This window comes from Saccopteryx leptura, chromosome 8 (genome assembly GCF_036850995.1).
Source record: "Saccopteryx leptura isolate mSacLep1 chromosome 8, mSacLep1_pri_phased_curated, whole genome shotgun sequence".
NCBI lineage: Eukaryota > Metazoa > Chordata > Mammalia > Chiroptera > Emballonuridae > Saccopteryx > Saccopteryx leptura.
This window is the reverse complement of record NC_089510.1, coordinates 57,205,245-57,231,118: the sequence shown is the minus strand read 5'-3', so window position 1 is coordinate 57,231,118 and position 25,874 is coordinate 57,205,245. Positions and strand designations below refer to the sequence as shown.

General features: G+C 37.9%; 1 protein-coding gene across 17 annotated transcripts in view; it reads left to right on the top strand.

Annotated features, from left to right (window-relative positions):
- Window positions 1–25,874, top strand: part of DLG1 (discs large MAGUK scaffold protein 1) — a 301,581-nt gene that overhangs the window by 181,094 nt on the left and 94,613 nt on the right. For all 17 annotated transcript variants that reach the window (XM_066347976.1, XM_066347975.1, XM_066347974.1 and 14 more), the window contains one exon: window positions 22,328–22,448. In XM_066347976.1, the coding sequence (XP_066204073.1) occupies window positions 22,328–22,448 (121 nt within the window). The remainder of the gene's footprint in view (window positions 1–22,327; window positions 22,449–25,874) is intronic.

Genomic DNA, 25,874 nt, shown 5'->3' with positions numbered 1-25,874 from the left:
AAGTAAAAAAACAAAACGGGAACAAATACAATATTTAAAATAAAGAACGAGTAAATTTAAATCAACAAATTGACCAGTATTTCAATGGGAACTATGCTCCTCTCACTGACCACCAATGAAAGAGGTGCCCCTTCCGGAAGTGCAGTGGGGGCCGGATAAATGGCCTCAGGGGGCTGCATGCAGCCCACGGGCCGTAGTTTGGGGACCCCTGTCCTAGATGGTATTGGGCTAAGTGAAAGAAGTCAGACAGAGCAAGAGAAATACTATATGACTTCACTTACATGTGAAATCTTAAGGAAAAAACGAATAAAAACAAAACAGAAACAGCACAGATACAGAGAACAACCTGATGGTTACCTCAGGGGAGTGGGGTGGGAGGACAGGGAAAAAAAGAGACAACTATATGTCCATTTGTGAAAGTTCCACAAACTGAGCATTGGTCTCCCATTTATAGAAAATATACAAATAGCCAGGCTGCTTCTTACAAATATGTTGAACTGAAAACAATTATTTTTTATTGACTTATCCTTTTTTATTTATAATAATATGAAATTTTTAAAATGGGACAATTAGTCATAAACAATAATAATTAAATAATTATTTGTTGTTTTTCCTATAGGCATCTGTTCATTGAACAAATAGAACAATGATTTTCAACCTTTTTCATCTCCTGGCACACATAAACTAATTAATAAAATTATGCAATGCAACAAAATATATTTTTTCCCAATCTAACAAAAAATAGGTATGATTTTGATTGATTCACTAAATAATAGTAACAGTAATTGCCTGCCCTTTTTGCTTGAAAGTGACTTTTTGAAAAATCAGGTGCCTGTACTATATAAGGATTTCTGGTACCAAGCACTAACCAATTAGATGCAACCTTATTATGCAACATGACAAATAAAATGTAATCCTATTATATGACCTATATACTTATGTTTCAAGACAGGGCATTCACACCAGACAGCCATTGTTGTGTTGGCTGTTGTCATTTTCTTTTTTTTTTAATCAATTACAGTTATAGTACAATATTATATTAGTTTAGGTGCACAACCCAGTGATTTGACATTATATAACTTCATACATGGTCATTCTGATATGTCTCGTACCCATCTGACACCATTCATACTTATTAGAATATTATTGACTATATTCCCTATTCTGTATGTTATATCCCCATGACTATTCTATTACAACCAATTTGTATTTATTAATCTCTTCACCTTTTTCATCCATCCCTCCCAAATCCCCTGCATTCTGACAACCATCAAAATGTTCTCTATATCTGTGAGTCTGTTTCTGTTCACTGTTTATTTTGGTTTTTAGATTCAGTTGTTGATAGATATGTATTCATTGCCATTTAATTGTTCATATTTTTTATCTTTTTTTCTTTCTTCTTAAAGAAGACCCTTTAACATATCATACAATACTGACTTGGTGGTGATGAACTCCTTTAGCTTTTATTGTCTGGGAAGGTCTTTATCTGTCCTTCAGTTCTAAACAGCTGCTTTGCTGGGTAGAGAAACCTTGGTTGTATGTCCTTGCTTTTCATTACTTTGAATATTTCTTGTCGTTCCCTTCTGACCTGCAAAGATTCTGTTGGAACATCAGCTGACAGTCTTACAAGAGCTCCCTTGTAGGTAACTAGATGCTGCTTTTAAGATTCTCTTCCTTTGTCCTTAGTCTTTTGCATTTTAATTATGATGTCTCTTGGTGTGGGCCTCTTTGGGTTCATTTTTGGTCTGTCTGTGCTTCCTGGACTTTATGTCTGTTTCCTTCATGAGATTAAATAAGTTTTTTATCATTATTTTTCAAACAGGTTTTCAATTTCTTTCTCTCTTCTTCTTCCAGCACCCCCATAATGCAAATGTTGGTATGCCTGAAGTTGTCCCAGAGGCTTCTTATACTATCTTCATTTTTTTGGATACCTTTTTCTTTTTGCTGTTCTGAGTGGGTGTTTTTTGCTTCCTTATATTCCAAATCGCTGATTTGATTCTCGGGTTCATCCACTCTACTGTTGCTTCCCTGTAAATTATTCTTCATTTTAGTTAGTGTATCCTTTATTTGAACTCTGTATCTGGTAGTTTGCTTGTCTCCATTTCATTTAGTTCTTTTTCAGGAAATTTCTTCTGCTTTTTTATTTGGGACATGTTTCTTTGTCTCTACATTTTGGCTACTTGCCTATGTTTGTTTTTTGTGTTAGGTAGAACTGCTATATCTCCCACACTTGGTACAGTGGCCTTGTATAGTACATGTCCTGTAGGGCCCAGTGGTACATCTTCTCTGGTCACCTGAGCCAGGCCCTCCAGGTGTGCCCCTGTGTGTGCTGTGTGCACTGTGCTCTTGTAGTTTAGCCTTGATTGCTCTTGGCATCACTGGGAGGGATTGACCCCACTGTGAGGACTGGCTGCGACTACAGTGGAGCTGTTGTGTAGGAGTCAACCCTACAGAGCAGAGCTTGCTTCAGTGGGGTTTTGGTGTTCACCAAGTTTTCCCCTTGACTGTGTCACTCCTGGTGGTGGTAAGGTTGTAATCTGGCATGGTCTGATGCTGTCCACTGTGTGCACTGGCTCTGGGGTCTCCCAGGAGGTGCAAGGTCAGCCTCTTCCTGTGCCCTGCCTGGGGCCACCCAGCATGAGCAACAGAGCAGTGTGCAGATGGCTGCTACTAATGCTGAGCTTTGAAGTGCCTAGGGGAGGCTAAGCTGTGAACCGAGGCCAGCTGCCACTAATGCCAGTTCTGGGGCCACTTAGGAAAAGGTACTGGGAACTCAGAGGCCAGATGCTGCTTGTTTGAGAGATTTTAGGAAAAGGAAGCGTGAAGCAAGAGAGACTATTTATATGGAAAAGCCACTGGTACTGCCTGGGTGGGCCTGCAAGTTGGATGCAGAAGTTGGGTTCTTTTCTTTTTTTCTTTTTTTCTTTTTTCTCTTCTTTTCTTTTCTTTTCTTTTCTTTTCTTTGTGACAGAGACATAGAGAGAGGGGAAGATAGGGACAAAAAGACCAGAAGGGAGAGAAATGAGAAGCATTAATTCTTCATTGCGGCACCTTAGTTTCTCATTGATTGCTTTCTCATATGTGCCTTGACTATGGAACTACAGCAAACCGAGTGACCCAATGCTCAAGCCAGTGACCTTGGGCTCAAGCTGGCAACCTTGGGGTTTTGAACCTGGGTCCTCCGCATCCCAGTCCAATGCTCTATCCACAGCACCACTGCCTGGTCAGGCAGCATTTTCTTAGGGAATCATCAGGGTGGGGCAAACTGTTTGAGCCAAGTTGATGGAAACTGAGATATGCCACCCACCTGCCAGCTCTGTGGAAAGGGTGTTAGAAAAAGAGCAGTACCTTCAACCAGCACTTTTGTCTGGCGGAAACCTACCCCTCAACTCTTACCTTGATGTTGGGTAATTCAATTCCTCCCATTTGTCCCTGGTTTCTTTCAACCTGCTGCTCCAGTACTGTAACTCAGGAGTGAATCTGAGTAATTCGTTTGCGAGCTCTTTGTGAAGAACTGCCTGGACGCCAGCAGCTCCCTGTCTTACTCTGCCACAGTTCCTGCTGGTTTTTACAGCCAGAAGTTATGGGCACTTCTCTTCCTAGCCTTGGAACCTGGGATGGGAGGCCTGGTGTGGGACTGGGACCCCTTGCTCCTCAGGGGTACCTCTGCACCTGAGCTATTCCCTGCATATTTTAAACTACCACACTTGGATGTGGGACCAGCTCGTTCCACATCTCTGCCCCTTCTACCAGTCTCAGTGTGGTTTTTTCTTTAATTCTCTAGTTACAGGACTTCCATTCATCTAGATTCCAGGGGGTTCTGAATAATGGTATTTCTGTAATTTAGTTGTAATTTTGATGTGGTTGTGGGAGGATTTGAGTACCATGTTTACCTATGCTGCCATGTTGACCATAAGTCTGTTATCATTTTTTTATTTGACAATCTGAGAGAAAAGAGTCAGATATTAAGATATTACATGTTTTAAAAAAGCACAGCAGGGCCCTGGCTGGTTGGCTCAGTGATAGAGCATCAGCTCGGCATGTGGATGTCCCGGGTTCAATTCCTAGTCAGGGCACACAGGAGAAGTGCCCATCTGCTTCTCCACCCTTCTCCCTCTCACTTTTTTCTCTCTCTCCTCCTCCCCTCCTGCAGCCATGGTTCAATAAGGGCAAGTTGGCCACAGGCACTGAGGATGGCTCCTTAGCTTATGCTTCAAGCACTAAAAAATGTCTCCGGTTGCAATGGAGCAAGGGCCCCAGATGGGCAGAGTATTGCCCTCTAGTGGGCTTTCCAGGTGGATTCTGGTCCAGGCACATGCAGGAGCCTGTCTCTGCCTCCCCTCCTCTCACTAAATTAAAAAAAAAAAAAGCCAGGCCCTGGCCGGTTGGCTCAGCGGTAGAGCGTCGGCCTGGCATGCGGGGGACTCAGGTTTGATTCCTGGCCAGGGCACGTAGGAGAAGCGCCCATTTGCTTCTCCACCCCCCCCCCTCCTTCCTCTCTGTCTCTCTCTTCCCCTCCCGCAGCCAAGGCTCCATTAGAGCAAAGATGGCCGGGGTGCGGGGGATGGCTCCTTGGCCTCTGCCCCAGGCGCTAGAGTGGCTCTGGTCACGGCAGAGAGACGCCCCGGAGGGGCAGAGCATCGCCCCCTGGTGGGCGTGCCGGGTGGATCCCAGTCAGGCGCATGCGGGAGTCTGTCTGACTGTCTCTCCCCGTTTCCAGCTTCAGGAAAAAAAAGAAGAAAAAAAAACCACACCAGTTGTGGCCCTGACCGGTTTGCTCAGTGGATAGAGCGTCCACCTGTCATATGGACATCCCGAGTTTGATTCCCAGTCAGGGCACACGAGAGAACCAACCATTTGCTTCTCTTTCTTTCCCTGTTTCCCTATTCTCCCTCTTTTTCTCCTGCAGCCAGTGGCTCAGTAGGTTCAAGCATGGGCCTGCGGCACTGAGGATGGCTTGGTTGGTCCAAGCACATCAGTCTCAGGAGCCTAAAATAGCTCAGTTGATTTGAGCATCGGCCCATGATGGGGGTTATCAGGTGGATCCCGGTCGGAGCGCATGCAGGAATCTATCTCACTATCTCCCTTTCTCTCACTTAAAAAAACAAAACAAAAAACCAGCCCACCAGTTGAAAATCACTGTAATAAAACATTGAAAATGTTGAAGTTTATTTTGCTAATTTAACTTTATCATAATGTTCTATTTCCATCCCCTTCTTTTTATAAATAATTTATTTGTGTTTTTAAAAAACATTTGTGTTTAAAAACTTGTTACACAAATGATTTTTACCTGTTAGCTTTCATGAAGCCCTTGCCATCAGACTATGCAACTTCTGCCTGTCCTTATGTTAGTCATCTAGTGTTCTCCTCCTCATCAGTCTGGCTCTAGCCACTGAGGATCTATGTCAGGCCCGTTGTCCTTACTACTACCGTTCATGTAGTCATTCTTAGTAGTGATGTCCAATCAAAATCCACACTGATAATGCATTCAATAGCCTGGAGTCTTTGTTGCCTAATCTCTTTTTAATTATCCTGCTCTCCACTCCAGCTCAGGTACTTGCTTCCAAGATAATAATTTATTTTACCATCAATATCTTCATTGCTTCTAAAATTTTTATTTAAATCATCCTATTTTCTGAATACAGTCCTCAGTTCATTTATTCCTATTCTAAAATTCATCCTCATTTTGACCTTCAGTCATTTGACACTATTACTTAGTTGCCCCTTGTGTCTCCATTTATCTACTTTTTTTTAAAGCTTAGCTTCCATAGTTTGTCTTGATATTCACTTCTTTGCACATGTTTCTGTTTCTACCCTTTCATTGGCAGAATCTTAACCCTGCTTCATCTTGCTGTCTGAAGCAGAACCTGACTGGGCAAAGGTACAGAATTGTAGCTAAAGTTATGACCATAAATCTCGGATAGGGTCACACTCTTAGAATTGTAATCAAAATATGGATAATAGCCAAACTATGGTGTCCAGGAATAAAAGTAGGTTTATTACTGAAAAAAAAATTCATTGATCTGACAGAGAACATAGTTTCTCTGCTGGCATTAAACTTCTCATGCTTTTACATTATAGGTCATCTTTCTTTTTAATTTTTACTGAATATATTAGGGTGACATTGGTTAATAAAATAATATAGTGTTCAGATGTACAATTCTATAATACATCATCTGTGTACTGTATTGTGTGTTTACCACCCCAAGTCTCCTTCCATCATCATTTATTCCCGCCTTTACCCTCTTCTATATCCCCTCACGCCCCTTCCCTCTTATAATCCCTGTACTGTTTGTGTTTATTTTTTTTCCTCTGTTTAATCTCTTCACCTGTTTTACCTATCGAGCATCCCCTAGTCCCCATCGCCCATCCCCTACCCCTTTACCCACAGCCCCCCATCCCCCATCCTCTATCCTCTCTGACAATTGCTAGCCTGTTTTTCATGTCTGTGAGTCTGTTTCTATTTTGTATATTACTTTATTTTCATTAGATTTCACATATAAGTAAAATCATATGGTACTTGTCTTTCTCTGACTGGTTTATTTCACTTACCATAATATTCTCCAGGTCCATCCATGCTGTCACAAAAGGTAAGATTTCCTTCTTTTTACAGCTGAGTAGTATTCCATTGTGTAAATGTACTGTGGCTTTTTTATCCACTCATCTACTGATGGGCACTTGGGCTGCTTCCAGATCTTGGCTATTGTAAATAATGCTTCAATGAACATAGAGGTGCATATATTCTTTTGAATTAGTGTTTCGGGTTTCTTTGGATATATTTCCAGAAGTAGAATTGCTAGGTCATAAGGCAGTTTTATATTTAATTTTTTGAGGTAACTCTGTTATTGCTTTCCACAGTGGCTGCACCAATCTGCATTCCCACCAGTAGTGCACCAAGGGTTTATTTTTCTCCACATCCTCACCAACATTTGTTGTTTTTTGCTTTATTGATGTAAGCCATTCTGGCAAGTATAAGGTGATATCTTACGGTGATTTTAATTTGCATCTCTCTGATGATCAGACATTGAGCATCTTTTCATGTCTATTGACTATCTGTATGTCTTCTTTGGAGAAATGTCTATTCAGGTCCTTTGCACATTTCTAATTGAAGTGTTTGTTTTTTTATTGTTGAGTTTTATAAGATCCATAAAAGTTTTGGGTATAAGCTCTTATCAGGTGTATTGGCAAATACGTTTTCCCATTCAGTGGGTTGTGTTTTCATTTTTTTATAGTGTCTGGCTGTGCAAAAAACTTTTGTTTGATGTAATCCCACTTGTTTGTTTTTTCTTTTTTTTCCCCTGCCTGAGGTGATATATCAGAAAAAATATTGCTATGAGAAATGACCAAGATTTTACTGCCTATGTTTTCTTCTAGGATTTTTATAGTTTTGAGTCTAACATTTAAGCCTTTAATTCATTTTGTGTTTATTCTTGTGTATGGTCCATTTTTCATTTTTTTTTTGCAAGTATATGTCTAATTTTTCCAATACCATTTGTTCAGTAGACTATGTTTATCCCTTTGTATGTCCTTGCCTCCTTTGTCAAATATTAACTGACTCTATAGGTGTGGCTTTATTTCTGAGCTTTTTTTGTTGTTGTTCTTTTATTGATCTATGTTTGTTTTTATGACAGTACTATGCTGTTTTGATTACTATGGCCTGGTAGTAAAGTCTGATATCAGGTAATGTGATTACCCCAACCTTAGTCTTCTTCCTCAATATCGGTGTTGCTATTCGGGGTCTTTTGTGGTTCCATATAAATTTTTGGAATATTTGTTCTAGTTCTTTGAAATACACCATTGGTATCTTGATAGGAATAGCATTGAAGAAATAGCATTGAATCTGTAGATTGCTTTGGGTAGTATGGACATATTAATGATGTTACCATAGTTTTCGCTCCATAAGACACACGGGCATTTTCCCCTCCACTTTTTTTGGGGAAAAGTGTGTCTTATGGAGCAAAAAATACAGTATTTTATTAAATATTTTAACACAACATTTGGTTCAGAATATTTTTTTCTTATTTTCCTCAAAACCCTAGGTGTGTCTTACGGTCAGGTGCGTCTTTAGCGAAAAATACGGTAATTCTTCCTATCCGTGAACACAGTATAAGCTTCCACTTACATGTACCTTCTTCAATTTCTTTCTTCAATGTCTTATAATTTTCCAAGTACAGGTCTTTTATGTCCTTGGTTAAATCTATTCCTGGGTATTTTAATTTTTTTGAAGTAATTGTGAAGGGGATTGTTTTCTTAACTTCCCTTTTGGATAGTTGATTATTGGGGTATAAAAATGCAACTGATTTCTGGGTATTTATTTTGTATCCTGCTACTTTACTGAATTCATTTATCAGTTCTAGTATTATTGTTGTTGGACTCTATTGGATTCTCTATATACAGTATTATGGTATCTTCAAATGACAGCTTTACTCCTTTCTTTCCAAATTTGATGCCTTTTCTTTCTTGTCTAATTCCTGTGGGTTAGCACTACCATATTTTTTGCTCGGTAAGACACACTTTTTTCCCCCAAAAGTGAAGGGGGAAATGCCTGTGCATCTTATGGAGCGAAAAATATGGTATTTTATTAAATATTTTAACACACCATTTGGTTCAGAATATTTTTTTCTTATTTTCCTCCTTAAAACCCTAGGTGTGTCTTATGGTCAGGTGCGTCTTTATGGAACAAAAAATACATTATTTTCAGTAGAACTAATGAAGGCTGACACTCCTGTCTTTGTTCCTGATCTTAAGGGAAATGTTTGTCATTTTTGCCTATTGAGTATGATGCTGGCTATGAGTTTGTCATATGCGGCCTTTGTTATGTTGAGGTGTGTTTCCTGTATTTATTCCCACTTTGATGAGCGTTCTCATTATAAATGGGTGCCGGATTTTTATCAAATGCTTTTCTGCATCTAATTCTATGATCATGTGGTATTTATCCTTCATTTTATTTATGTGGAGTATCATGTTTATTGATTTTCAGATATTGTACCAACCACATATCCCTGGAATAAATCTCACTGAATCATGATGTATGATCTTTGTAATGTATGGCTGGATCCAGTTTGCAGATATTTTGTTGAGGGTTTTATAATCTCATTCTCTTCAGCCGGAAGGTCTTGTTAAAATTTCTTATTCAGCCACATATCTCTTACAGTGTTTAAGTTCTACTTGCTTCCCTCCCAAACCTTGGAGGCCTTGGGAATTCATCTTGATATCTAAGAACAATAAATTAGGCTCCCTTGTTTTGGGGACCTTCTCTGGGGACCTAGGAGTTTGGCTTTGGAAATATGTAGTATTGCACTATCTGATCCTTCTTTGGGGCTGTCATTTTTCTGTTAGTAGCATGAATTTGATTGACCCTGTCCAGAAAGGATCCACTGAGTAAATACAGTCTGGATATGGCAGAGGAAAGGTACATTTTCTGGCTTAGAGAGTTGACTTTTTTGTCAAGCTGTATGAGTGTTGTTTTTTTCTTTTGTTCAGCCAGACTTAATAATGCCGCAAAGAAATTTGAATCAAATCAGTAAACTCTAAATGACCAGTGATTGTAGAGGTTCACATCTGTTGCTTTTGAGGAGAGGACATATTCTGGCATATCACCTAGGAAAGGTTTTGTACTTTCAAAGTCAAGGACTATTGTTAGAAAGGTCTTTGGCTCACATGGAAAAGAGAATTGTATATATACTGCTCACAAAAAATAGGGGATGTTTTATAGCTTCATACTCATTTTGAAATACCCCCTAATGTTTGTGAGCAGTGTATAAACTGGACTGTTGAACACAGCAAACCAATAAAATCAATATGCTGTACTTCCAAGCACTGTACTATCAACAGACATTGCAGACATTTTTTCTTTAGTATGATTACAGAGAGATAGAAATGTATAGATTCTACCTCCTTTTGATAATGCATGCATTTTTTCCAGTACATCAGTTCCAGTCATTATGTGTTATTTACCTTTCACTCAGGGTATTTTACTTCCTTATGTTACCTCTCTGGCCATTATAATAATTTGAACTAATGATCCTGGCATTCTTTTTACTCCCAATATACATATATTATTATGCTTTGTGTATAGAAGATACTCAATAATATAATAAAAGAGTAATATATAATTAAATAATGTTATTTGATTAAATAAATGTTATAGCCAAGTTTTTATATACTTTGTAATTTTATCATAGTTAAAGCCTCAAGATAATTAAGTATTACATTTTATATGTTTTGAATTAAGTCCGTGTAAACATAGGGTAATTAATGATGCATAAGGATTTCTATAGCCTTTTTATCTTTTGTTTTCTGGTATCTTTGTGCTTCCATTGGTTCTTTTCCTTTGTGTTTCTATCTGATTTGGCCACATAACTTTTATTATGTTTATGTCAAGTTCTTCTCCTTGCTTTTTTCCAAAGCTTTGAGGACTTGGGAATCAATCTTGATATCTAAGGACAATAAATTAGGCTCCCTTGTTTTGTAGTTCTCTGGGGAATCTATTAACCTAGGAGTTTGGCCTTTTCTGGTTTTGTTTTTATTTGGTTCCATACTACTTTCCTCTGTTTTCTCTTTCTGTTAAACTGTGTGTCTCAGATTTGGGGATTTTGTGGATAATTACTATTAAGTTATTGAAAAAGAAAATTTTATATATACAATAGTCCTTTGCCTTTTTTTTTTTTTTTAACAGAGAGAGAGAGGGACAGACAGACAGGAACGGAGAGAGATGAGAAGCATCAATCATTAGTTTTTTGTTGTGACACCTTAGTTGTTCTTGATTGCCTTTTCATATGTGCCTTGACCGTGGACCTTCAGCAGACCAAGTACCCCTTGCTCAAGCCAGCGACCTTGGGTCCAAGCTGGTAAGCTTTTGCTCAAATCAGATGAACCCACACTCAAGCTGACGACCTCGAGGTCTCGAACTTGGGTCCTCTGCATCCCAATCCGACACTCTATCCACTGCGCCACTGCCTGGTCAGGCCCTTTGCCTTTTCATGTATCTGCTTTCCATCCTCCTTTGCTAATTCAGACCTTTACCCCCTCCCCATTTGTTATTGCAAATTATCCCTGTTTATGCTGTAAGTTTGTTGGGAGATCTTACTCATAGTTTTCTGACATTACCCTCAAGAGTATTTCCTGGCATGGGGTTTTATTGGTGATAAATTCCCTCACCTGTATGTCTAGAAAAATCTTTGTTTCTTCTTCATATCTAAAGGATAACTGTGCTGTATATATTGTTCTTTGCTGGTAATTCCTCTCTTTCAGTGATTTGAATACTTGGTTCCAGTTTCTTCTGCTGAGAAGTCCAATGATAACACTGGGGAACATTATTTTTTTTTATTTTCTGTTGTATGAGGTTTTAGAACTTTTTCTATATATTTCTGCATTGCTGATTCCAAATCTGAAATCCATTTTTTGGTGCATGCTCTAGTTTTTATACAATTTTAATTTCTTTTTGTTACAGTTAATGGCATGCATTGGTTTTTAAATAAGAGTTAAAGGGCAACGACTCTTGGATTGAACATAACCACAAGGCAATTAATGTTTTGCAAACATCACTTTTACATAATTGTAGTTGTTTTTAAATGTAAAAAATTATTATCTGATAAAAACACCCTCTTATTTTGTTTTATGATTGAATCATGGCTTCTTTGAGTAGACGTAAATGTAAGAATAGTCCTGACACCTTCTGTTATATATGTGGCTGTTACACACTTCAACATCAAAGGCACAATATTTCATCATTGGTGACACATGCATATATTGCTTATTTTCACGTTCCCTTTGGTAATCAAGACAAGAATTGGGGTCCTTATACTGTGTGTCATAATTGTGAGGAAATGCTTTGTGACTGGACAAAAGGAAAACGCAAAGCAATGCCTTTGGTATTCCCATGGTTTGGCGTGAACCTAAGGACCACAGCAGTGACTGTTATTGCTGTCTGATCCATACAAAGGGCATTGGCAAGAAAAAACGGCATATGATCGCATATCCTAATATTCCTTCAGCAATACGACCTATCCCACACTCTGAGACACTCCCGGTTCCAGTTTTCAATGGTTTTATTTCTTCTAAGGACGAAGAGAGTGAACATGGTAATCAAGTGTATTTTGATAAGATGCACGAGGAAATAGTTGTAGAATCTGAAGGGTCTTCATCTGATGTCAAGCAGTCATTAACCCCTCAGCAGTTTAGCCAACCCGAATTGAATGACTTAGTAAGAGATTGGGCCTATCAAAGAAAGCAGCTGAGTTATTAGCCTCCAGGCTTCAAGAAAAGAATGTGACCAGGCAGTGGTGCACTGGATAGAGCGTGGGACTGGGATGTGGAAGAAAAGAATGTACTTCACCGGTCAGCTCAAGCATCCCATTTCAGGAAGCGTGAACAAATTTTTGTGGACTTTTTTTCCGAAGACAAACACTTTGTTTACCGTCATGATATCAGTAGTCTTCTCAGCCAGCTAGGTGTTACCACTTACAGTCCAACAGAATGGTGGCTATTTCTTTGACAGCTCTAAACGGAGTCTGAAATGTGTTCTCCTACACAACGGTGATGTTTATGTACAGCGGTTCCAATTGGTTATTCAACTCATCTGCGAGAAGATATAATGACATAAAAATTGTCCTCGACTTACTGAAGTATGAGGAGCATAACTGGATCATTTGTGTGGATCTTAAAATGGTAAATTTCCTGCTAAGACAACAGAGAGGTTTCAAGAAGTATCCTTGCTTTCTGTGTTTGTGGCACAGCCGAGCTTGGGAGAAACACTGGACACAGAGGAGTCGCGGAAACGTGAAGCTCTGGAAGTAGTGATGCAAACTATTGTAAATGAACTTGTAGTTAATCGGGACAGGATCATTCCCTCCCCCCCCCCCCCACTTCACATCAAACTTGGCTTAATGAAGCAGTTTGTTCAGGCTTTGAATAGAGAAAGTGAATGCTTTCAACATACTATTTCTGCTTTTCCTGCCTTGTCTTTCAAGAAGATAAAAGCAGGTGTATTCGATGGACCTGATTCGAACCCTCATATGTGATGAAGAATTTTCCAGGGAGATGAATAAGGAGGAGAAAGCAACATGGCAGTCTTTTGTAGCAGTTGCAGAGAACTTTCTTGGCAACAAAAAAGAAGAAAACTATGAACTTCTGGTTCAAAGAATGCTGTTGGCTTTCTTTGACATAGTATGTAACTTGAGTGTTAAGATTCACTTCCTGAACAGTCACCTTGATAAGTTTCCTGAAAATCTTGGAGCTGTTAGTAATGAGCAGACTACTGCTGGAGCATCAAACAAGATTGTCCTCAACAAGTACACAAACGCAAGAGCTACAAAAGCAAATTTTTGCCTGAATAGAATTTAAATAAGTTTTGCACAAATTTTATGACTAAAATAAGTGTTTAAATATGTTCTATTTCAAAATTGTAGACAAATTCTGATGCAATCATATCTTTTAGTGTATTGGTGTATTTACTGCATTATATAAATTGTTATATTTTCACAAAGATGATGCCCAAGGAGACATTCCTACTTCATTATGTTAAACTAAATGTTGAAAACCTTACAATAAGATGAAAACCTAAAATCTTGAATTGCAACAAAAATTTTGTTCCCCAGTGTAAATGGGCTTTCCTTTATATGTTACTTCCTTCTTTTCCCTGACTGCCTTGAGAATTCTTTCTTCGTCATTAATTTTGACAGTTTTAATGCAATTTGCCTTGAAGAAGGCCTCTTTGGATTGAGGTAATGAGATGTTCTGTTTGCTTCCTATATTCAAGAATCTAACTCTTTCCATAAGTTGGGGAAGTTCTCATCAGTTATTTTTTTAATAGGCTTTTCATTCCCTTCTCCCTCTTTTCTTCTGTTATACCTATTAATCTTATATTGCTCTCTCTGATGGAGTTAGATAGTTCTCATAGAGTTCTATCATTTTTTTAAATTATTTAGTCTTTCTCTTCTCTCTGCATTATTTATAGAGTTCTATCTTCAATATCACTAATTTTTCTTCCACCTGGTCAGTTTTATTTCCTATGCTTGCTAGTTCATTCTTGATCTCTTCTTGAGTTCCTCAATTTCAGAATTTCTATTTGTTCTTTTTTTAAATTTCAGTCTCTTGGAAAAAAGCTCAATTTTAAAAAAAGAAAGAAAAATAACTCATTTTGTTCATTAATTTGTCTTCTTGAGTATTTTTAGAACTTCAATCTTGAATTTTCTGTCATTTATAGCCCAAGTTTTCATGTTTAAGTTTGCTTTCTGGAGATCTTTCATATTCTTTCTGAACTGCATCATTCCCTTGGTTATTCATGGTATTTGATGATCTCCTCCTCTACCTAGGCATCTCTGAGTGGCTCTTTTCTAATAATTACTTCCAATGGGTCTTTCTATTATTCTTCGATAGGTGGCGCTGAATCACAAGTTTTGACTGTGAAATCCTTATTCTGACTCTACTGCAATGCTTGGGGGGTGAGCTGGGCTGGGAGAACCTCCTGGCTGCCTTTGTTTATTCGCCCCATAATAGAGGATAAACAGGAAAGGTTAAATAGGAAAGATCTGTTTGATCTTTCCTGCACCTGATGGGGACCAGACACAGAGCACCTCCTTTGCTCAGAGGAAACGGGTTCTGTAGAGTCATTTCTCGGGTATTCCATTCGTTTACTGTGTACCCCAATACCAAAGACAAAGGGAGGCAAGCTCTGGGACGCTGGCGGACTGTGGGTCTTTCTGTCTTTGTTTCTCTCTCCGGAGTCCTGACAGCAGAACAACTGGCGGAGCCCCGCCGCAAGCCCTCAGCTAGGACTGCAACCTCTCTCTCTTTTTGGTTTTCACCACACTCATCCACTGGTGCTTGCCCACCTTTAATTGTTTCAATGCGTGGATCTTTCAGGCTTGCCTGTATGCCAAGCTGCGGTTTTTTCACTGAGTTATAGAGGTTCAAATTGTTTAAATTTTTAGGGGAGAGAGAGGCCAAGGAGATCTCTCACACCGCCATTCCTCTGACATCACTTGCTTTCTATGTGTTTTAATAACGATACAAATAATTTAGAGATGTTGTGTTTTTGGAAGCTGCAACTAAAATGTGTTGCTTACCTGGGTCAGGAATAGTCTAACAATTTTCTGTTCTTAGCTCTCTTACAATTACGCCTGTCTATAATATTTATTATTTAAATGAACCAATAGTTTTTGCTTATATTTTATTTTTGCTTTTTATGATACATTTGCTTTATGGGTCCATTAAAAAGGATAATTGTAAATTAAGTTGGCAGCTCTGAGCTGGTGTGAGACTGTAGACATTTTTTTTTTTTTTTTTTCTTTTTTCATTTTTCTGAAGCTGGAAACAGGGAGAGACAGTCAGACAGACTCCCGCATGCGCCCGACCGGGATCCACCCGGCACGCCCACCAGGGGCGACGCTCTGCCCACCAGGGGGCGATGCTCTGCCCATCCTGGGCGTCGCCATATTGCGACCAGAGCCACTCTAGCGCCTGAGGCAGAGGCCACAGAGCCATCCCCAGCGCCCGGGCCATCTTTGCTCCAATGGAGCCTTGGCTGCGGGAGGGGAAGAGAGAGACAGAGAGGAAAGCGCGGCGGAGGGGTGGAGAAGCAAATGGGCGCTTCTCCTGTGTGCCCTGGCCGGAATCGAACCCGGGTCCTCCGCACGCTAGGCCGACGCTCTACCGCTGAGCCAACCGGCCAGGGCTTGTAGACATTTTTTAATAGAGTTTACATCTTAAAGCAATTTTAGGTTCACAGGAAAAGTGGGCGGACAGTACAGAAGTTCCCACATACCACTTGTCTTTACACACATGTAAACACCCCCTCGTTATTAGCATCACCCATCAGAGTGGTACTTTCTTACTATTGATGAACCTACATTACCATATCATTACCCAAAGCCCACAGTTTATCTTAGGGTTCACTTTTGATGTTGTACTTTCTGTGGGTTTGGACACATGCGTAATGATATGCATCCACTATTATGGTGTCATACAGAGTATTTTCACTACCCTAAATATCCTGTCTATAGTTTTGCTTCTTCCAGAATATCATATAATTTGAATATAGTATATAGCCTTTTGAGGTTGGCTTCTTTCATGCATTTAAGGTTCTGCCTCTTTCTTTTTGGTGCTGAACAACATTGTGTGATGTACCACAATTTATTCATTCACCTATGGAAGAACAGCTTGGTTTCTTCTAAGTTTTGACAGTTAGGAGTAAACCTGCTATAAACATCCATGAACACATTTTCGTGTGGACATAGTTTTCAACTTCTTTGGATAAATACCATGGAGCGCATTACTGGATCATATGCTAAGAATATATTTAGTTTTATAAGAAACAGTCACTGTCTCCCAAGGTAGCTATACCATTTTGCATTCTCATCAGCAAAGTATGAAAATCCCTGTTGCTCAGTATTTTCACTAGCACTTAGTGTTATCAGTGTTTTCATATTTGGAAGTTTCTCTTTGTTTTGTTTTGTTTTGTTTTGACAGAGACATGTGTATGTGGATGTCTAGTGTTCCAAGCAACATTTGTTAAAAAGACTTAACTCCATTGCATTTCCTTTGCTCCTTCATCAAACATCAGTTGACTGTATTAATATGGGTCTGGTTTTGGATTCTCTATTTTGTTCTATTGATCTGTTTTATCTATTCTTTTGCCAGCCAATACCACACTGTCTTGATTACTATAGCTTTATAGAAAGTTTTGAATTCAGTGTATGCCCTCCAACTTTGTTCTTCAGTATTATGTTAGCTATTCTGGGTCTTTTGTCTCTTCATATAAGCAATAGAATCAGTTTGACAATATCTACAAAATAACTTGTTGATATTTTGATTAGGTTTGCATTCAATCTATAGATCAAGTTGGCAAGAACTAATATCTTTACAATATTGAATTTTCCTGTCCATGTACATGGAATATCTCTCCATTTATTTAGTTCTTCTTCCATCTGTCATCAGTTTTGTACATTTTCTCACATAGATTGTAAATATATTTTGTTAGATTTATTTATAACTGAGTACCTGTATATTGTTTGGGGGAGTGTTAATGTAAATGGTATTGTGTATCTTTTTAAAAATGAATGTTTGCCCTTTTTTTTTAGATTTTATTTACTTATTTTAAAGTGTGGGGGGCGGGGAGGAACAGGAAGCATCACCTCCTATATGTGCCTTGACCAGTCAAGCCCAGAGTTTCAAACTGGCGACCTCAGTATTCCAGGTCGACGCTTTATCCACTGCGCCACCACAGGTCAGGCAGTAGTATTGTGTTTTTAATTTCAAATTTCACTTGTTCATTACTGGTATATAGGAAAGCAATTGACTTATATATTAACCTGTATCTTGCAATCTTGCTAACACTGCTGCTTAGTTCCAGGAGGGTTTTTTGTCCTTTTTTTTTTTCAGCTTTTCTATATAGATGATTATGACATCTGCAAACAAAGACAGTTTTATTTGTTCTTAATCTGTATATTTTTTACTTTTCTTGTTTTGTTGCTTTAGCTAGGATATCCTTCACTTGTTCCTAGTCTTAATGGTACAGCTTCAAATGTCTTACCATTTAAGTATGATATTAGCTGTAGGAAATTTTTCTTTTTTTTTAGCAAGAGAGACTGACAGTAAGGGAGAGAGATGAGAAGCATCAACCCATAGTTGCAGCACTTTAGTTGTTCATTGCTTATCATACATGCCTTGGCCTTGACCGGGGACTCCAGTTGAGCCAGTGATCCCTTGCTCAGGCCAGCGACCATGAGGTCAGGTCCATGATCCTACGCTCAAGCTGGTGAGCCCCCACTCAAGCCATATGAGCCCGTGCTCAAGTTGGCAACCTTGGGGTTTCGAACCTGGGTCCTCAGTGCCCCAGATTCCCACTCTATCTACACCAGGGGTCCCCAAACTATGGCCCCTGCTGCACTTCCAGAAGGGGCACCTCTTTCATTGGTGGTCAGTGAGAGGAGCACATTGACCATCTCATTAGCCAAAAGCAGGCCCATAGTTCCCATTGAAATACTGGTCAGTTTGTTGATTTAAATTTACTTGTTCTTTATTTTAAATATTGTATTTGTTCCTATTTTGTTTTTTTACTTTAAAATAAGATATGTGGCCTGACCTGTGGTGGCGCAGTGGATAAAGCATCAACCTGGAAATGCTGAGGTTGCCGGTTCAAAACCCTGGGCTTGCCTGGTCAAGGCACATATGGGAGTTGATGCTTCCAGCTCCTCTCCCCTTCTCTCTCTCTGTCTCTCCCCCCCCCCCCTCTCTCCCTCTCCACTCTAAAATGAATAAATAAATAAATAATTAAAAATTAAAAAAAATAAAAATAAAAATAAAAATAAGATATGTGCAGTGTGCATAGGGATTTGTTCATAGTTTTTTTTTATAGTCCGGCCCTCCAACGGTCTGAGGGACAGTGAACTTCGCCCCTGTGTAAAATGTTTGGGGACCCCTGATCTACATCATCACCTGCTCAGGCAGCTATAAGGATTTTGTAGATATTTTTAATCAAATTGTAAACACTTCCCTTTTCTAGTTTACCAAAAGATTTTTTTATAGATATCAGATTTTTTAAAATGCTTTTTCTGCATCTATTGATATGATCATGTGACTTTTATTCTTTAGCCTGCTGATGTGATGGATTATATTAATTGATTTTTGAAGGTTGAACCAATCTTGTGTATGCGGATAAATACCAGATACTTCTGGTATATAATTCTTTTCATACATTGTTTAATTGGTTTCAGGATTTTTGTTTTTGTTTTTTAATTGAATTTATTGGAGTGACACTGAGTAACAAAATTATACAGGTTTCAAGTGCACAATTATACAATACATTAACTGTATACTGTATTGTGTGTTCACTACCCCAATATTGTTAAATTTGATTTGCTAATATATATTTGAGGATTTTTTCATCTTTGTTCATGAGAGACATTGTTTTATAGGTTTGAGGGGTTTTTGTTTTTTGGTTTTTTTGTTTGTTTTTATAATTTCTTTGTTATTGTTAATAGGCTAATGCTGGCCTCATAGAATGAATTAGGAAATATTTTCTTGGCTTCTGTCTGCTGAAGGACATTATAAAGAATTTATATCACTTCTTCCTTAAATGTTTGATAGAATTCACTAGTGAACCCATCTGAACCTGGTGCTGTTTTGGAAGGTTATCAATTCATTTTTTTTTTCATAGGTGTAGGCCTGTTTAGATTGTCTATTTTTGTGTTTGTGAATTTTGCAAAGTTTTCATACAAGTTAGAAGATTTGTTGGTATGAAGTTATTAATAGTATTTTTTATCATTTTAATATTCATATGATTAGTAATGTCCCCTTTTTCATTTGTGATATTAATAATTTCTGCCTTACTTTTTTTCTTAGTCTGGCTAGAGGTTTGTTGGTTTTAAAGAACCAGCTTTTGGTTTTGTTGCTTTCTTCTATTGATTTTCTGTTTTCAGTTTCATTGATCTCTGTCCAGATTTTTAAATTAAATTTTGATTTAATTTGCTTTTTCTAGTTTTATAAGGTAGAAGCTAAGATGATTCACTTAGCTAAGATGATTTCATTTTTAACATACGCATTTGATACTACAGCAAATTTTAGTAAGTTGTTTTTTCATTTTTATTTAGTTCAAAACATTTCTTAATTTCTCTAGAGATTTCTTCTTTGGCCCTTGTGCTACTTAGAAGTATTATTTAATCTCTACATATTTTAAGAGTTTTTAGCTGGCATTTTGTTATTTATAGTTCAACTCCACTATCGTCAGAGAATAGACATTATATGATTTCTATATTTTTTAATTTTTTGGGATGTGTTTTATGGCCCAGGATGTGGACTATCTTGGTGAATGTTCCATGTGTACTTAAGAAGAATGTGTGTTCTGCTCTTGTTGGATGGAGTAGTCTATTGCTATCTTATATTGAGTTGATTAATGATGTTAAGTTCGATTATATTTTTACTAGTTTTCTGTCTGCTGCATCTGTTCATTTGTAAAAAAAGAGGGTGTGGGTGCATTTATTTTCATTGTAATTCTGTTCATTTTGACCTCATGTGATTTGATACTCTATTTTTAGGTGCATACATGTTAAGGATTGTTGTCTTCTTGAATAATTGTTCCTTTTACCATTATAAAATGCCCTTCTTTATTCCTAATACCTTTCCTTACTTTGAAGTCTTCTCTGTCCAAAATTAATATAACTACTACTTTCTTTTGATTAGTGATAGAATAGTGTCTCCTCTTTCTCCATTACTTTACTTTTAATCTTATATGTGCCTTTATATTTAAAATGTTTCCTTATAGACAAAATAAAATTGAGTCTTATTTTTTGATCCACTCTGACAATCTGTCTTACAATTGGTATATTTTAGTCCATTGATTTTCAGTGTGATTATTGATATAGTTGGATTAATATGTTCTATTTGTTAGTTTTCTATTTGTTGCCCTCTTTCTTTCTTTATGTATAACTGAATGACCTATTAATTTTCTTCTCTCTAAAGAATATCTTTAAACATTTGAAATGGAAGATATACTAGCAACAAATTCCATCAATAATTGTTTGCAAAAAAAGTATTTTTTCACTTTTGAAGGGTAATTTTACAGGGTACAGGGTGGGTTTTTTTCTCTTAACACTAAATATTTTCACACTCTTGCTTGAATGATTTCTGAGGAGAAGTCAGATGTAATTCTTATCTTTGTACCTTTATCAGTAAGGTAGGGTTTTTTCTGTGGTTTCTTTCTGAATTTTTTTCTCTCCCCCTTCCCTTTTTTCTTTGACTTTGTATAGCTTATAAAGGATTTGCCTAGGTGTAATTTTCTTGGCATTTGTTCATTTGGTGTTCTCTGAGCTTCCTAGATCTGATTTGGGGTCTAATTTTAATTTGGATCCATTTTCAATCATAATTGTCTCAAATATTTTTTCTATTCCTTTCTCTCATTCTTCTCCTTTTGGTATTTTTATTATGTTTATGTTATACCTTTTGTAGTTCTTGGATATTCTGTTGTGGTTTTATTGGGTTTTTAATCAGTTCTTTTTTTCTCTTTACTCTTTAGTTTTACAGGTTGCTATTGAAATGTCTTTAAGCTCTGAGTTTTTCTTTTTGAGCAATGTCCAGACTACTAATAAGCCCATCTTTGTTACAATGTTTTTGAGCTCTAGTATTTCTTTTTGCTTCTTTCTTAAAATTTTCATTTCTATACTTAACATTGAGCCAGTGGCATATTGATCCTTGCTTTAAATTCCTGGTCTGATACTTCCAATACTGCCGCCATTCTCAGTCTGGTTCTTAGGCTTGCTTTTTCTCGTCAAACTGTGCTTTTGCCTTGTAATATGTCTTGTAATTTTTTTCTTGATAACTAGTCATGACATATTGGGTAAAAGGAACTGCTGTAGTGCCATTAGTGATATCGTGACACTTCTGGGGGAAGGGAAAGTGTTCTATATGTAGCCCTATGATTAGGTTTTAGTCTTTTAGTAAGTTTTTGCCTCTGGAATGTGAACTTCACAGTGCTTCTCAGTATCCTCCTCCCCCCCTTTAGGTGGGACAGGATAGCTAGAGTGGGCTGGAGTTGGTTATTTCCCTTCCTCCAGGTCAACTAGACTTCAGTAAAAGCTCAACAGGTCAGGCTCTAGTTAACAGGATCTCCTGGGGGAGACTCTGTTGAGAAGAACAGAATGCTCTTGTGTATTATTCCTAAATGGTTCTTTTTCTCTTCCTTCTGCTAGAAGTACAATGGGATTTTTTCCCCAGTATTCACTGTGAAACCTGGTAGAGACCCAGGAGGTAAAATTGGCAAAAGGGTGGGGTCCCTGGATGACAGGGCCAGCCTGGAGGTTTTGACTTTCAGAGTTGTTCACCCTGAGCCTCCAGAAATTTGTCAGTTACAATTCAGGCTTCTCTACCCCAGCAGTAGTCCCACAGAGGTTTCTGCTCTGGTTAAGTTGTGTTTCTCTGTGTTTGCCTGCCAGTCTTCCAGTTTGGGGGGCAGCAGTTTGCCTAGCAACTTCCTTTATCTTAAGTTTTAAAGAAGAGTTGATTTTCCAGTATGTTCAGCTTTTTTACTTGTTAGGACAGAGTGATGACTTCCACACTTCTTACATGCTGAATTAGAAACCTACTACTATATTAAGCATTTGGTTTGTATAAGTTTGCTTTACTGATGTGAATATTTTAACTAGTTTTTACCCGGAAACTTGAGCTTGTCAAATTTTTTATCTGATAATTAAATCTTCTTAACCAAGATCTGTTATAGAAATAAGTGAATATGAATTATACATTAATTAATCTTTAACTTGATAATTCACAAATGTGGTACTGAGTGGCTTGCTTCATTTTTGAAATGTTTTTCACTTTCTTTATTTTGAAGCTGCTTCTCAGCCTGTTGATAACCATGTTAGCCCATCTTCCTACTTGGGCCAGACACCAACATCACCAGCCAGATACTCACCTGTTTCTAAAGCAGTGCTTGGAGATGATGAAATTACACGGTAAGGAACTGAACATCCTTCTTACATAAAACCAACTATTAGATGGAGTGCTAATCATCCAAGTAAGAGAGCCACAATTTTTAGGACTGAAAAATTTTATTGACAGATGATGAACCCAAACCTTAATTTTTTTCATTGGAGGGTTCATTGAAAAGCCTGATATGCAAAAGTATTTTATATTCAAAATAAATTTCCACTTTTAAAAACAATTTGCTATTTTTTTTTTAATGATTGATAAATTATCATTAGAAGGTAGCTTAGGTAAAAAATTAAGAATATACTTATGTATATTTAAAACTAACTTTTTTTTTTTTTTCGGTATTTTTTTTTCTTGAAGCTGGAAACGGGGAGAGACAGTCAGACAGACTCCCGCATGCGCCCGACCGGGATCCACCCGGCACGCCCACCAGGGGCGAAGCTCTGCCCACCAGGGGGCGATGCTCTGCCCCCCCTCTGGGGTGTCGTTCTGTCGCGACCAGAGCCACTCTAGCGCCTGGGGCAGAGGCCAAGGAGCCATCCCCAGCGCCCGGGCCATCTTTGCTCCAATGGAGCCTTGGCTGCGGGAGGGGAAGAGAGAGACAGAGAGGAAGGGGGGGGGGTGGAGAAGCAAATGGGTGCTTCTCCTATGTGCCCTGGCTGGGAATCGAACCCGGGTCTCCTGCACGCCAGGCTGACGCTCTACCGCTGAGCCAACCGGCCAGGGCAAAAAACTAACTTTTCATATTTTTTAACTAATATATACCATATAATATTATGGCATTTCTTTTTCTTTTCTTTTTTTCTTTATTTTTTCATTTTTCCGAAACTGGAAACGGGGAGGCAGTCAGACAGCCTCCCGCATGCGCCTGACTGGGATCCACCCGGCATGCCCACCAGGGGGCGATGTTCTGCCCCTCTGGGCCGTCACTCTGTTGCATACAGAGCCATTCTAGCACCTGAGGCAGAGGCCACGGAGCCATCCCCAGCGCCCGGGCCATCTTTGCTCCAATGGAGCCTTGGCTGTGGGAGGGGAAGAGAGAGACAGAGAGGAAGGAGAGGGGAGGGGTGGAGAAGCAGATGGGCGCTTCTCCTGTGTGCCCTGGCCGGGAATCGTACCCAGGACTCCTGCATGCCAGGCCGATGCTCTACCGCTGAGCCAACGGGCCATGGCCGGCATTTATTTTTAAAAATTCATATTCAGAATTCAACAAGTAGTACTTTTTCTGTTTGATATATATATATAGTTGATATAAATATATTGTTGATATAAATATATTGTTGATATTCTGACATCTGAAATTTACTTTCACCTAACATTACTAACTGCACTCAAGTTTGTTGATTAACTGTCTTTTTATTTTCAAAGAACTCTTAACTAGGTGGGGAAAAAAAAAGTGAAAAAGTATTTTAAATCTTTTCCATATTCAGTATAGTAGTAAGACATATTACTACAGTTTGCTTTATAATTTATACAAGTATTTCATATTAATTATAGCATTTAATATGCTAATTAAAGCCTATTTTGTTTTTATTACATTGTTAGAATTTTTTTACCTTTGTAAGTTTACATTTTTTAAAAATATTTCCATTGATTTAAGAGAAAGAGAAATGGGGAGAAGTAGGAGGAAGGGGGAAGGACAGAGAGCAAGAGAGGGAGAGAAGCGTCAACGTGTCATTCCATTAGTTGTTCCATTTGGTTTTACACGTACTGATTGCCTCTTATGTGTTCCCTGACCAGGACTGAACCCATGACCTCAGCACACTGGGACAATTCTCTGTTCACTGAGCACCCAGCCGGGGACAATTATAATTATTCTTTACTTGTCAAACTCCTTCCTTTAATCAGTAACCTCTTTAAGGTGATGTAGGAATGTTTGCCTTTGTCCTCTTCTTCAGGAGTTAGTAATATTAAGAACTTAATTTAATAGGCGCTCAATAATTGGAATGAAAATTAGCAGAAAGAATAATGTTTGTGATTGTGATAGGAATTTTCAAGTCTGTTAATATTTAGACTGTGCTCCTCTGTCATGGCCATTTTGTTGTTATTTTCTAGTAGTACCTATTTATGGGAGTAAAGAGAAAAAAATAGTTGCTGACTTATCTAGTCTTTAATCTCTACATATTTTTCAAACTAAAAAATATGTTTGCATCTTGATTGCTGTTTTCCATCTTTTTTACTATAAATCTCTTGTCTATAATATTGTATTGGACTTTGTATTATTACACAATAGGTCTACCTGTTTTCTATATATTTTTCTGTGAAATTCAAGTGGTTGGATACTAAATATGTCTTCCTAAATAAGTGTGTGTATTATTACTCCATTTTGATAATTATACTACTGGGACCAGATAGTGAGGTATAAAAATCTTTACCTTCCTATTAGGAGTTCTCCACAGTTTGATTCTTAGCAATCTTTCAGAAGTTATCTCACACTACCAATTTTAAAGAAAAGTAATCCCAGCAGACAGTTTATGATTCTAAGGTTCCTTTTTTAAAATCAGCTTTATTGAGATATGATCCACATACATTTCACCCATTTAAAGTATACAACTCTAAGATTTGGTTTTTATTAATTTTTAAAAATATGGTAAAATATCCATGACATAAAATTTACCATTTTAACCATTTTCAAATGTGTAATTCAGTGGTATTAGTTGCATTCACAACATTATTCAACTACACCATCAACTAGTTCCAAAACTTTTTATTATCTTACACAAACTCTGTAGCCATTAAGAAATAACTCTCTATTTTCCTGTCCTCCCAGCTTCTTGTAACCTCTACTCCACTGTCTGTTTCTATGAATCTGCCTATTTCAGATTGCTCATATAAATGGAATCCTACCTATTTATCCATTGTGTCTGACTTTTCTCACTTATCATAATATTTTCAAGGTTCATTCATGTTGTAGCATATGTCAGAACTACATTTCTTTTATGGCTGAATAATATTCCATTTTGTGTATATACCCCATTTTATTTTTTTATTCATCTGTTGATAGACAACTGGGTTGTTTCCACCTTTTGGGTATTATGAATAATGCTGTGATAAACATTGGCATGAGAGTATCTGCTTGCATCCCCCTTTTCGTTCCTTTAGATATATGCCTATAAATGGAATTGCTGGGTTTTATGGTAACTCTGTGTTTAAGTTTATGAGGGAACACCTGTTTTCTCTAGTGGCCACACCATTTTACATTCTCACTATCAATATATGAGGGTTCCTGTTTTTCCACATCCTTACCAACACTTATATTCTTTTGTTTTATTTTATAGCCATTGTAGTAATTGGGACATATTGTGATTTTTATTCATTCCCCTAATGACTAATGATATTGGACATCTTTTCATGGTCTTATGTTATTTGAAAAATCAGAATTGATTTTTCTCTGGAAATACCATTGGATTTCAGCAGGGTGTTTCTTTTTTAACATTTTTTAAAATTCA